General features: G+C 43.9%; 1 protein-coding gene across 3 annotated transcripts in view; it reads left to right on the top strand.

The window, feature by feature from the left end:
• SLC7A1 (solute carrier family 7 member 1) overlaps window positions 1–12,258 on the top strand; it is a 44,302-nt gene extending 32,044 nt beyond the window's left edge. For all 3 annotated transcript variants that reach the window (XM_028726411.2, XM_028726413.2, XM_077927108.1), the window contains exons 9-12: window positions 412–623; window positions 1,765–1,931; window positions 2,898–3,006; window positions 3,451–12,258. In XM_028726411.2, the coding sequence (XP_028582244.2) occupies window positions 412–623; window positions 1,765–1,931; window positions 2,898–3,006; window positions 3,451–3,560 (598 nt within the window). In that variant the 3' untranslated portion in view covers window positions 3,561–12,258. The remainder of the gene's footprint in view (window positions 1–411; window positions 624–1,764; window positions 1,932–2,897; window positions 3,007–3,450) is intronic.
• The last annotated feature ends 339 nt before the right edge of the window (window positions 12,259–12,597 follow it).

Genomic DNA, 12,597 nt, shown 5'->3' with positions numbered 1-12,597 from the left:
CACTGGCTTAGAAGATTTAAGTGGTATTTAGCAACCCTCTCCTTCAGAGTCATTTTTTCCAATACCCGGGAATCAGTTTGGGAAGAAAACATATTAAGTGAGACTCTCTTATACAGTGGTACCTTGGGTTAAGTACTTAATTCGTTCTGGAGGTCTGTTCTTAACCTGAAACTGTTCTTAACCTGAAGCACCACTTTAGCTAATGGGGCCTTCTGCTGCAGCAACGCCGCCGGAGCACAATTTCCGTTCTCATCCTGAAGCAAAGTTCTTAACCTGAAGCACTATTTCTGGGTTAGCAGAGTCTGTAACCTGAAGCGTATGTAACCTGAAGTGTATGTAACACGAGGTACCACTGTAGTTACAGGTGATAGGATGGTGCTTAATGTGTTCCAATTATTATTATTTTCTTAGGTACCAACCGGAGCAGCCGAACTTGGCGTACCAGATGGCTAGTACAAATGATGAGGCAGACAACAACGAGTCCGTGAGCACCAGTGAATCTCAGACTGCGTTTCTGCCTGAAAAGGGAGAGAAGTTTTCCTTAAAAGCTGTTTTCCGCCCCCAAAATACTGATCCTTCCAAACTCTCTGGGTCCGTAGTAAATGTCTCCTCCTGCATCATAGGTAAGAGTTGGTTTAATGTGTGCAATTGTTAATTTCTTCTGGTCTGGCCTTTCTCTGGACATGTGACATTGATAATGTGGTTAGTTCTCTGTAACACATGCAGTTGCAGCTTCGTATTGTAAGGTTGACTTGCAAAACTCCCATAAAACATAGCGTATGGGTTTGTTTAAATATCGGGAGCTGTCACTTTTTAGATCAGCCTTTCTCAACCTGTGGGTCCCCAGATGTTGGACTACAACTCCCATCACGCCTAGCTAGCAAGGCCAGAGCTCAGGGATGATGGGAGTTGTAGTCCAACAACATCTGGGAACCCACAGGTTGAGAACCACTGTTTTAGAACCTTTGCCAAGACCTAATTCTCCGTTAGAATTTTTTGGTACCCTCCAGATCTAATTGTACAACAACTGACCACTGACCATGATGGCTGATGGGAGCTGAAACTGGTGAAGTATTCTGGTCCAACAGGACACCAGCTTTGGGGATGGTTAAGAGAGTCTGCACACTTACAGCCGGTGAACTCTAGTTGCAGCCATCTAATTTTGTGCACCCCAGTCTGTATCAGAAGATTAATCCCCGGGGCTTGGAAGAGCAACAGAATATGGTTTTGAATGAGCAGCCAGAAGTGAACTGGCATCTGTGTTGGCTGCGCATATAGAAGCCTGTAGGCTATATAGTTCCGTGATAGAGCATCTGATTTACATGCAGAAGGTCCCGGGTTCAGTCCCCTGCATTTCCACATAGAGCTGCCTGGAGAGCTGCTGCCAGTCTGAGCAGAGAACCCTGAGCTAGCTGGACTATTGATCTGTCTTGGAATGAGTCAGCTCCCTGTGTTCCTTTTGTTGGATTGGGACATAAGATCGTACTGGTGGAGAGCAGAGTCGGAAATGGATTTGACCTGTCCACCAACTTGCAGCATATATTGATGAAACATATAGGAACAGGGGCAGGCTTGCCCCAGAATTTTTGTGCATGCACAGATTTAGGATCAAAACTACAGAACCTTGCAACACACCGCTGCATTTGCTACGAACTTTACCGTTCTTGGCTTGATTTTAAAATTACTGTTGCTTTTGTATTCAGTCCTTCCCTCCCACCACCAAATCAGTGCAGCAAACATTTTTTCCATGTGTCTTGTTGCCAGGCGTTCTTATCGTCACCTTCTGTAGCTGGACTGTCCTTGGCAAAGATGCTCTGAAGAACGGGACCCCGTGGGCTATTGCTCTGCTTGTGGCCGTTTTCCTCCTCTGCTTCTTCTTCACAGTGGTTATCTGGAGACAACCTGAAAGTAAAACCAAGCTCTCGTTTAAGGCAAGTGGTCTGCAAGGAATGGGCTGGGGTGGTTGTGGGTGGGGGAAGCAGTCAGAGTCTCTGTTGGCTCCATGCATGGAAAGAGAGATTAATGGAGGTTAACCTGCTTTTTCTAGAAGGGCAGGAATTAGCAAGGCATGGGCAGGGGGAGAGGAGGCGCAGAGCAAACTTTCCCACGCAGATTGGCTATGTGCACCTCCAGCTTGACCTTCAGCACTCCCGATATTCCTTTCTTTTGCTTCTCATCTGGCAATCTGTCTATTTATGTTTAATAGCGGCCAGGCAGAGGGGATGCAAGGCTGCATGTCTTTTTTTGGCAATCTCAGCGTAATCTCCAAAAGCACCAGCTCCACACTTTGAGATGCAGCCCCTGGAAAGGAGCTCTTGTTCTCTCTTCTCACTGAGCTGCAAAAAAGGGGGGGAAAGCCACACCAAACTTGTATTTCAGCCTTCTTACTTTCTACAGGCTTTTAACCCTGAAAAGGTGGTGGTGGGGATTTTTAAGTACCCTTTGCTTTTTTCCTCTCTCTAAAAAAAAGAGAGTACCCCAAATACCCCTCCCCCAACTAAGTACTAGTTTTAAAATTAATACATGGCTTTTCCATTTTTATTTTTTAAAGCAGAGGTCCCAGGTGATGTGAAATAAAATGGTAAAGCCAAATGCTCCAACAGCATCTGGAAGGCAAAATTAAACTAACAGCAGAGATGAATTCCATTTCCAGAGGAACTTCCTGGATGATGCTATTGCTCTTGTAAATTGCTAATGATTTTTTTACAGGGCCAATTTTAGGTACCAGCTGAAAGCAAATGATATTCTCACATGCCCCTCCATTGGCAATGTGATATAGCAGGCTCAGTCGTCACAAATGGATTGTGCAACCACACATCGATAACAGGTGTTGGGAACTGGCTTGTCCCAAAATGCCATCCAGAGGCATAACAACCTGGTTTCTGTTCTTTTTCCAGGTCCCCTTTCTTCCCATCCTTCCAGTCTTGAGCATCTTTGTGAATGTTTATCTCATGATGCAGCTGGATGTTGGCACGTGGATACGATTTGCTATCTGGATGGTGATAGGTGAGTTTGCAACTGGGTTTCTGACCATGCAGAATGATGGAATTCTTAAAAAATATATATATTCTAAACAGAAGGAAGTTGTGAACAGTGCTGCAACAAGATTTCATTGGTTCCTTAAACAGACTCCAAATGCCCCCTTCCCACTACTATAGGGCCAGTCCTTCCAGAAGTCTTGTAGCACCATTCAGACACCAGTTTCTGCCTTCATCTATTTCCCACCCTCTGTGGTTCTGCCTACTGCAAGTTGCTGCATCCTGCCGGGTGACAGGGCTGGGCTTGGTTCTGACCTTATATGTGGCATAACCAGATGGTGGTATTGCTGATTGGAAGACATCAGGCATTTTCAGTGGGAGAGATTAAACAGGCGTAATGCTTTGGCTTGTGTGCTGTCGGATGACTTCATGCTCTCTCCAACGCTGTGCCCCTTTACCTCCCTCCCTCCAGGTCTGCTTATTTATTTTACCTACGGCATGTGGCACAGTGTGGAGGCGTCTTACTCGGCACCGATGGATACAGAACGAAGTACGGACAACAACGTGGACAGTTGCAAATGATTGGCAGCCTGGTTCCGCTAAAGGACACCTGAGAGCATCCTCTACAGGGAAGGGTGCTTTCCTCTCTGGGACCCTGAAGTATTTTGTTCTGTGGAGTATCAGGTGGGCTTCCATGTCCCACTGCTGCCCCTTGCAGCTTGCTTTTACCTTGGTAGTACAGTTATAAGGGATCACAAGGAAAAAGCCAGACCTCTGGCACACTTCCAACAACACTGTTATCTGATGCTGGCAGCTCCCCCTCCCTTGTCATAAGTATACTGAAAGATAACAGCTTATCAGTGTGCCAGTTCACTTCCAATGCTGCTATGAGACCAAGCCTTACAGAGGCCCTGCAAAGTAATTCCCCAGGTACTGTCCTTGGATTCAAGTGAAGCAGACTTCGTACTGTCTCCAAAGTCACCTGTGTTGGACCACAAAAACCAAGGGGCCTTGCCTAGATGAAAACAACACCCCAACCCGCCCCAACCGCCTGTGTGTTAGCAAAACAACCTGCCCCTTGCAGGACTGATCTGATTGAGAAAAGGACTTGGTGGTGTTATTTAATCATTGTACTTGACTTATTTTATGCAGGCAACTCCTGCGCTTTGAAATGCAACGTTGCAACAGTCTTCTGTAGGGTAGTGGCTTGCAGGCTGAATTCTATCTGTTGTGACACAAAATACTTCGTTTAGGCAGCTAACAGACCCTGCTGCTTTTACGAGAAAAGCTTCTAGCTCCTGGTATAATTCTGTGTAGAAAAGTGGTTGCTTGTTTGTCCCCAGGGTATATAAATCTGCAAAATTAGGAGTTACTGGCCAGAGTTTAGTGCTTTCCCTTTCTCATCTTGCTCCTCTTCATCGCAAGTTTGTGAGGTGGGCCTCCAGTGTTCCTTGAAGCTGAGAGAAAGCAATGTGTGCAACCTTGAATTAATCCATTTGGGAGATGGGATTTGAACCCTGGTCTGCTAGGTCCAGCTCCCAACACTGTTACATTTTTAAATAACTTATTTTTGTGGGGAGGGAGCTTCTGCCAAACTTGGTTCTTCTGGTGCAGGGTAAGAAACAGCATTAGTTCATGGAAGATTTTGGACAAATGTGTCATCTTTGAAGTCAAAACTATTGTGGCTTTTCATCTGTCCTGCGAGGGCTGGCTTTTCTCTAGAGAAGAGGGAGAAGCATGCAACACTCGGAAGCAAAAGGGAGTGTGCAGTGATAATTTACTGTGCTCAATAGACACGTTCTTGCTCATGCAGCTGTATGGCAGTTTACCTGCTGAGTGCTGCTTTTGTGCAATGAACTCTTTGAGATGCCACCTTAGCCATGCTGAACTCCAAATAGGATTTTGTGCTGTTTCCAAAGAGTGTTGGCACAGGCATGCAGCTTGAGCGATGCCTCCTAATAATTAGCAGAAGCTTCTTGTGCTTCTAAAGCCATCTGTCAGCCTTCCTGTTGAGTGCGGGTGTGGAACTGAAGAAGGTTGGCTTTTTTGTACCTGTGCATAGATGACCCCTTGGTAACCTGGGGCCAGCTGGCTGGGACAGAAGGGAGTTGTTGTCCAAAACCTCTGGAAGGCCAGAGGGTTGCCAAAGGATGGCATAGACAGAGAGCCACCTCTTGGTAAAAAGAAAAGGAAGAAAAAGTGGGTTTCCAAAAGAAACATCAAGTTCATGCAGATCCTTGCTGTAGAAAAAATCCATTGTAAATATTGTAGCTTATTATTATTATTATTTTATTAATATTATTATTTTTTCATTGCTGTTCTCTTGGAAACCTGATTTTATTTTTTATTTGATATTTATGTTTAGCCGCTTCATATCTTTGCCATTGAGGCAAATTGTGTGAACTTAGAAGAAGGGGAAATCTTTATTTTTCGGGAGGTTTGATCCTATTTTTATGTGAGGGATTTCTGAGGGGGGAAATGTTCCTTTGGGGGTGCCCCCCAGGTTCTGCTGTTTTGGTTTGGCACTTCTTCATTGCTATCGCTTCGCCCTGCAACATCCCTTGAGGTCATAGGTACAGAAGGCCTGTGCTGTTGGGAGTTGCAGTATCTGGAGGGCACCAGCTTGGGGAAGGCTGTTGGGGGGGCAGTATGAGTGTGACCTGTATTACGGCACATGGAAGACTTGATTAGCTGGTAAACAAAAGGCCACAAGTGGCCCTTGAGGTGAGCATGACTGATTCCTGAGCAGTGTACAAAAGATTCCTCTCCTGTGAAAGGGGTTCTCCTTCTCTCATTATACTAGAATTCACGGACATGCGATCAAGCGGGACGTTGGAAGATCCAGGACAGACCAAAGACAGTACTTCTTCACACAGCACATCTTTGAAACCATTAATTTCACTCCCATAAGATTAGAGATGGGAAGGCCTGGAAAAAACCCAGAAAAATTGGGGGGGAAACCTGGTGTGTGTGTCCCCCCCTCATTTTTCTGGTTTTCCCCCCAAGCCTTCCCATCTCTAATCTTATGGGAGTGATACAGCAACAGCCACTGACTTGGATTGTTGTAGAAGGCAAATTCACGGAGGATGTGGTTTGTAGTAGCAGCTAGCCATGGTGGCTCTGCCCTGCCTCTGCTCTCAGAGAGAGCTGGGAATCACAGGTGGGGAAAGGGCTGTTGTACTTGAGTCCTATTTGTAGGCTTCCCATAGGCATCTGGTTATTTTTTAAATTAAATTTCTATACCACCCTTCATCTGAAGATCACAGGGTGGCTTGCAATATTACAGTCAAGAGATTTCATGTCTCCAGTATTCTTGAAAGGCCATTTGCCAATGGTAGCTTAGCCCTCTCTAAGGTTCCCTGTGCCTTTCTGGTTTTTATAGCAGCGATTGGCCATGGTGAGGACAGAACAGGCAGTCTGCTAGCGTGATCCAACAGGAACCATTTTGCGGTTCCTCTTAGCCCTTCCGCATGTCTGACGGGCGGAAGCCTTCGTGTGTAGAGCTCTGCCTGCCTGTTCCCATAGATCCTGGAATTCTGCACAAACAGCCGTCCACTCCGGTCCAGGGTCTGCAAAAGCCTATGTGTCTGCAGTTCCCTCACCTCAGCATCTGCATTAATTCTTTCAGATTTGTTCCAATGGATCGGTCAATTTCTTCTCTGTGCCTTTTTAAAAGGCTCATTCTTCTACTAAATGCTGTCTTGGAACTTCCAGCTTATCTAATTAGGAAGTTCACAGTCCCATGTTACAGAGCTTGTGGCTTAGTTGCGGCCTGAGCCCAGATCCCCAGTTATCAGTTGCTCCCCAGTTGTCTGTTGCGTACTCCCACATAGAAATCGCTTCTATATAGGCTTTGCCCGTGTGTAATTCCGTGTCCTCGGTTCATCTGTCGTCACCTTTGCCAACCTAGCACCTAGCACAACTTACATTGGCTGCAGTTGGAGGGTGCCAGATTGCCAAAGACTGTTCTGTAGCCCCTTGGATCGATTTGTAAAATGTGCCCTAATGTGAAGCTGCCCTTGAAGAAGGCTCTGAAACTGTTCTCAAGGCCCTGCCAGTTATCAGGCTAACAGTCTGACTTTGCTGGAAGTTAGGTTTCTAGTTCAAATCAAGGTTCTGGTCATCATCTCTAAAGACCTATGTGACAGGGACCCCAACTTAACCTTAGGAGGCGTCTTCTCCCTAACAAACTTCCCTTGCTGCATATTCCACATGAGTTGGATATGAAGTTAGTACCTGTGGCAGGTACTGGGTCCTTAATTCTGGGAGGTGGCTTCCTGTATTCTGAGCGCCAAAGCCTAGACATTGATAACAGTTCTAATGCAGCAAGTTTTTAGCAGTAAACTTTTATGATCTAGTGTAGCTGTAGTTTTGTCATTCGGTAGCTTATTTTAGAACTGATTTTATGTATTTATTTCTCCGAACAGGAGGGAAAAACAGGGTAAACATCTCACAAAAGGAGCATTAAGTTTTGTACTGTATATCAGCAAATCGTGTGCGTGTCTAACATGGGATTCATGCAAATCCCCCCACCCCAGGGAAATGATTAGAGGTCGGAATCCTGACCATGCTTAAAGGAGCGCTGAGTGTATGTGTGATGTCATATGCTACTTCCTTTAAAAAAATAGAGCTCAATTTTCTAGGCTAGTGGCTCTCCTCCTCCTCTGCTTGCTTCACTTCAGGTGGTGGGATGCTGTTGGACTCCAACTCCCATCAACTCCAGCCAATGGTTAGGGGTGATGGGAATTGTGTACCTCCAGGTGTTGCAGGACTACAGATCCCCCACCCTTGTTCTCAGTAGTGTTGAAACTGGAACCAGGTAGGCTGCACTTGCATAAATCTTGGCACTAGGTGAGCTTATACTTGGTCCCTCTTCCTATGGTGTGTAACAGCTCAGAGAGGAGATGTAGTGCCTGGACAATTCCACCTATTCCTGTTGGAGAATTTTGCTAGTACCAACAGGGGTCGCTAAATCTCTCTGCTGTGCTTACCCCTGTACTGTTGCCACTGCCAGGCCCTTGCATGGTTGAAGATGGGGGGTGCTCAGGACGTGGAATGTAAACTTCTGCTTATTGGTGTAGGATTTTGCCACTTGGGGTGGGGATGGAAGACTAGATAGGCTGTGTTGCCCTCACCTCTGAAGCCTAAATGTAAATTCATGCAAAGCTTGGAGTTTGGTGAAAACCTGATTGCTGCTGCTGCTGCTGTAGGCTTGCTATTGTAAAGAACAGGCCAGCATTTACTGGAGCTCGTCTTTGTAAATAAGTGGGAAACTTTTTATTTTTATTATGTTTAAATAAGAAGGTGGTTTTGTATAGCTGCTGGGACACTTTGTTGTATATAAAGCCGTATTCTGAAGCATTGCCTTCTGGGTTACGCTCAAACGAAAAAGACCGAACAGGTATCTTCCTTTGTATGAGGTCTTTCACTTCATTGCAGGAGGTTGGGCGAAATGACCACCATGGTCCCTTCCAACACTACAATTCTATATGGTTCTGTAACAGAGGAGCCTGTCCAAAGTAGCCTCTTGAATCAATGGAAGCCACCACCACTTCCTTCAGGAATTGTCTCATTTTCACTGTCTCCATTAGATTATTTTTCTCCCTGAAGGGCACAAGCCCAGTATGGAAGGGGATGTGTGTGCAAACCCTTAAGTCAGCAAGGGTGAATATGCCTAATGTGTACCCTGACCTGATGCATGTTTCACTTGGAAGATGGTTTTAAGTGAGTTCAGCAGGACTTCCTTCTAGTTGGGTGTGCATAGAATTTGAAACCCTGGGCTAGGATCACACCCAACCATGGCACAGGAACACAGCTGGGGATTTGGTTAAAATCACCCATATAGAAGGAACTTTGGAAGAGCACGGCACTACATTTAGACCTGTGGCTTCATTCCAGCTGTGAAAGTTCACATGGTGGATCATAGAGACCAAAGATCCAACAAAAGTAATGAAAGTTGGTTTTCCAGTTAATTGTTCACCTTTTGCCCACAAAGTTGCTCATTATTAGAGAGAGAAAATAACCAGTATTAGAAAAACATAGACACTGGGTAGATTCATGTTACAACGCTTTACATACAATCACTAATTGCCCATTTTTCTGATCTTTTGCAGCTTCAATCACTTACGGAGTGGGCAATTTTTTTCTCTCTCTCTCTCCCAACCATTATATACACTAGTGGCCAAAATTGTGGAAACCTTTAGGAAAAAGTGTATTTCTGAGGTTTGATGACTCGTAACACCACTTTATTTTGGATTAATACCATAAAATTATATATCAGTGGAAAGATAGTTTAATGAAGAATGTAATGCAACAAGGTTTGTTCAGTTATCTTTATTCTATCAAAAGTTATAGCCAAATAACCAGAAAAAGGAAGCACCACTTGCTTAGGTTGATATGCAGTCGCTTTCCTTCATTTGAATGTAGCCAGTGAGCAGGAGTGTTTAGAGAGCCAATCAGGTGTTATGAGTCATCAAACCTCGGAAATACACTTTTCCCAAAAGGTTCCCACAATTTTGGCCACTAGTGTATATAATGGTTGGGAGAGAGAGAGAAATTGCCCCTTCCATAAATGATTGAAGCTGCAAAGGATCAGAAAAACGGGCAATTAATGATTGTATGTAAAGCATGGTAACATGAATCTACCCAATGTCTATGTTTTTCTAATATTGCTCATTATTAGAGAGAGAAAATAACCAACTTTGTGGGCAAAAGATGAACAATTAACTGGAAAACCAACGTTCATTACTTTTGTTGGATCTTTGGTCTCCATGTTCCTCTCATTCACAGCTTGATGTTCCTTGGGCTACAGTCGACATTGTAGTCCTAGCACCTGTTCAGTGTTGATTTGCCCTGCAGTCTCGTATCATTTCAGTGTTACATTGAAATTAAGAAGTGGTGACCTATGGTGAAGTGTTCTCAAGTACTTCAGCTTATGGGCTATGAGATGTGATGTCCAATCAAACCTAACATTTGTATAGCAGAGGCTCACAGTTTATAGATCTGGAACATTAGGGGTTCATGTTACTAGATAAGTAAAATTGACACCGAGGAAGGGAGTTAAAAATTCTAGAAATTATTGCCGTTTGCAAGGTCTAATCCAGAGACTAGTGTGTATCATTGTGCTGTCTGCTGTTAGTAATATGTGACAGTAACCCTTGCATAGTGGCCTTTTATAGCTGGGGTTGCACATTTCAATCTGTGCTGCAAGATGGAGGGAGGAAATGCATTCTCACCCAGATTATGCAATGCTCACCAAGATTGCATTGGCAATATCAGATGTGGGTGCGCACCCAAATTCTATTCCAATCCACATCTGTTGCATATTGAATTCCTAATACAGCACAGGGAACTGTGCATGCATTCCGCCAGGGTATCCATGCATATAACACCCCATTGCATTTGTATAGATTGCACAAGAGAGCATGAGAAGGCTGACAATTTCTGTTTCAACATTTTACAAATTAACCTTAGTGTAACCTTGACCAGGCTTCACAAGTTCTGGCGATAGCAAAGTGAATATTTTATGCTTTTTGAATGTAACCCAATTGCATGTTCATGAGTTTCCGTTGAAGCCAATGGTGTTGATGTGCATATCATTTGTACACACTTGAAGTTGCTGCATTTTGAACTGTCCTGTAAAAGTATTACTATTCAGTGCTACTTTGGAGTTCATTCTAAAAGGTTACTTTTTAAAATTTGCAAATGTTGGGAAGAGTTACTTCTGTCTTTTAAGTGCAGAGGGTGCCGGAATACCCACAGGTTAGCGTTTATGTGCTGATGTATCAAGTGTGAGGATTGGGCTGTATGTGTTATAGGCACATACTGCCCCCCCCCAATGGGACTTCGGCATCATCATTTAGCTGTTTGTCCATATAACTTTGTTTTGACAACTTCATGAATCCATCTCAGAAGATGCATCCATTGCAAAGGTTGTCTGGCATTTGTTACATGTGTACATCTTTAACAGGTGCTTTCATGTGCTAGTCCTTGGTATGTTGTACTTCCAAAGCAAAGGCCAAATGTTGCAGGAACAATGCCTGTTGGTAACAATCCATATATTTCCTCAGGGTTTATTTCCTCCTGCTCTTGGCACAAGTCCCAGTAAAAAATGTTATGCTGAGATGATGAAACTCTTAGACAGTGGCCTGGTTTTCACATAGCGTTAAGCCATGGTTTGTTTAGTTTAACAATGGTTTGTTTTTACATCCAAGCCCACCCCTGCCAACTAATTAGGGTTTGGGCTCAACAAATAAGAATATGAAACCATGGGTGGTATTCAACTAGGTTTTACTTAGAGTAGGTCTATGGAAATTAAAGTACCTAAGTAAGAGTCATGTTCATTAATTTAAGTGGTTGTACTCCAAGTAAAATTAAGTTTACCACTATATGGTTTGAAGCTGGCTTATATTTCCCTTACATCTGAACCCAGAGCCCTTGCCTAATCCTTGCTTCTTTCCTATAGAAAGAGGTAGAAAGCAAGAACAGTTGAAAAACGCAAACTTGCATAAGGTGAAACAAGCCTGCTGGTCTGTGAGACTGATGCTGGTATCTTCAGCAAACCATGTTTAAAGCAAACCCTGAGTTACCATTATGAATGCAGCCACTGAGGAATCTTACACAAATTGCATGTGGTCATGTCTGTGTTTCCCAGATGATGGAGGGGTTGTAACGTGTGTGCCTGGTGACAAAGTGGAGGATTTCCTGTCTTTACGTTGTGCCTTTCAATGTACGTCTGGTCTCAGGAGCACAAAGAATGGGTGTGACACCATTTTCAATTGTACATTACAAATCTAATGGAACGTGGGGTTTCTTCAGGAATACATCTCTTAATAACCAAGAAGCCATGAAAGAATCTGTGCATATTTTTATTGAGTAATATATAAATATATACTTTTTGGTTGGCTGTTCTATTTTTCTAATGATTTCCTCAGAATTTCTTACTGTTGTGATACAATTATTCGACCCCTGATGCTGACTGTAATCCCCGTTGGGTTTTTTTCTGCTCCTGTTTCAGTGGCGTTTCTGGTTCATTTCTTGTTTAGATTTTGGCTCTGCTCTCTCCTCTCCTCCCCTCCCCTCCTAAATATAAAACTTTGTTTTTTAAATGTGAAACGTTTATCTAGAGCACGACCTCTGCTTCCCAGAGACGTTTCTGCCAGGTGGCACTGTAAATAATGTCTCCCTCTTGATGTCGTTTTTGACTTTGGAGATCAGTTTGTTAATATGTGATACAGCATTAAACGTTTCCCAGAAATGCAAATAAATTATGTTAGTTTCACCCTTCCTCTTCCAATGTATTTCTGTTCATTCCAGCAGACCAGCTGCATGTAATTGCTCTTCGGTGAAAGAATCAAGCTTGTGGAAATGCACCTTTTGCTTTTCAGCATAGTGTTTCATGACAACATGAACAGCGCAACCTCATGCATAGCGGCCCAGCAATAATGCTGTGTGACTTCAGCAGGACTTTCTAAGGCTGCAGTAAGTATTCTCTTTTAGCAGTCTGATCTAACCAGTGTTCTCGTTCTCTCTCACACCCACACTCACACACCCTACCTAACAGTATCCTCTTGAGCTTAATTGAAATGGATGCTTTTGAGCTTCCCATAGCCACTGTGAG

Source organism: Podarcis muralis, chromosome 4, assembly GCF_964188315.1.
Source record: "Podarcis muralis chromosome 4, rPodMur119.hap1.1, whole genome shotgun sequence".
In the NCBI taxonomy this organism is placed as follows: domain Eukaryota; kingdom Metazoa; phylum Chordata; class Lepidosauria; order Squamata; family Lacertidae; genus Podarcis; species Podarcis muralis.
This window is presented reverse-complemented; position numbering and strand designations above follow the sequence as displayed.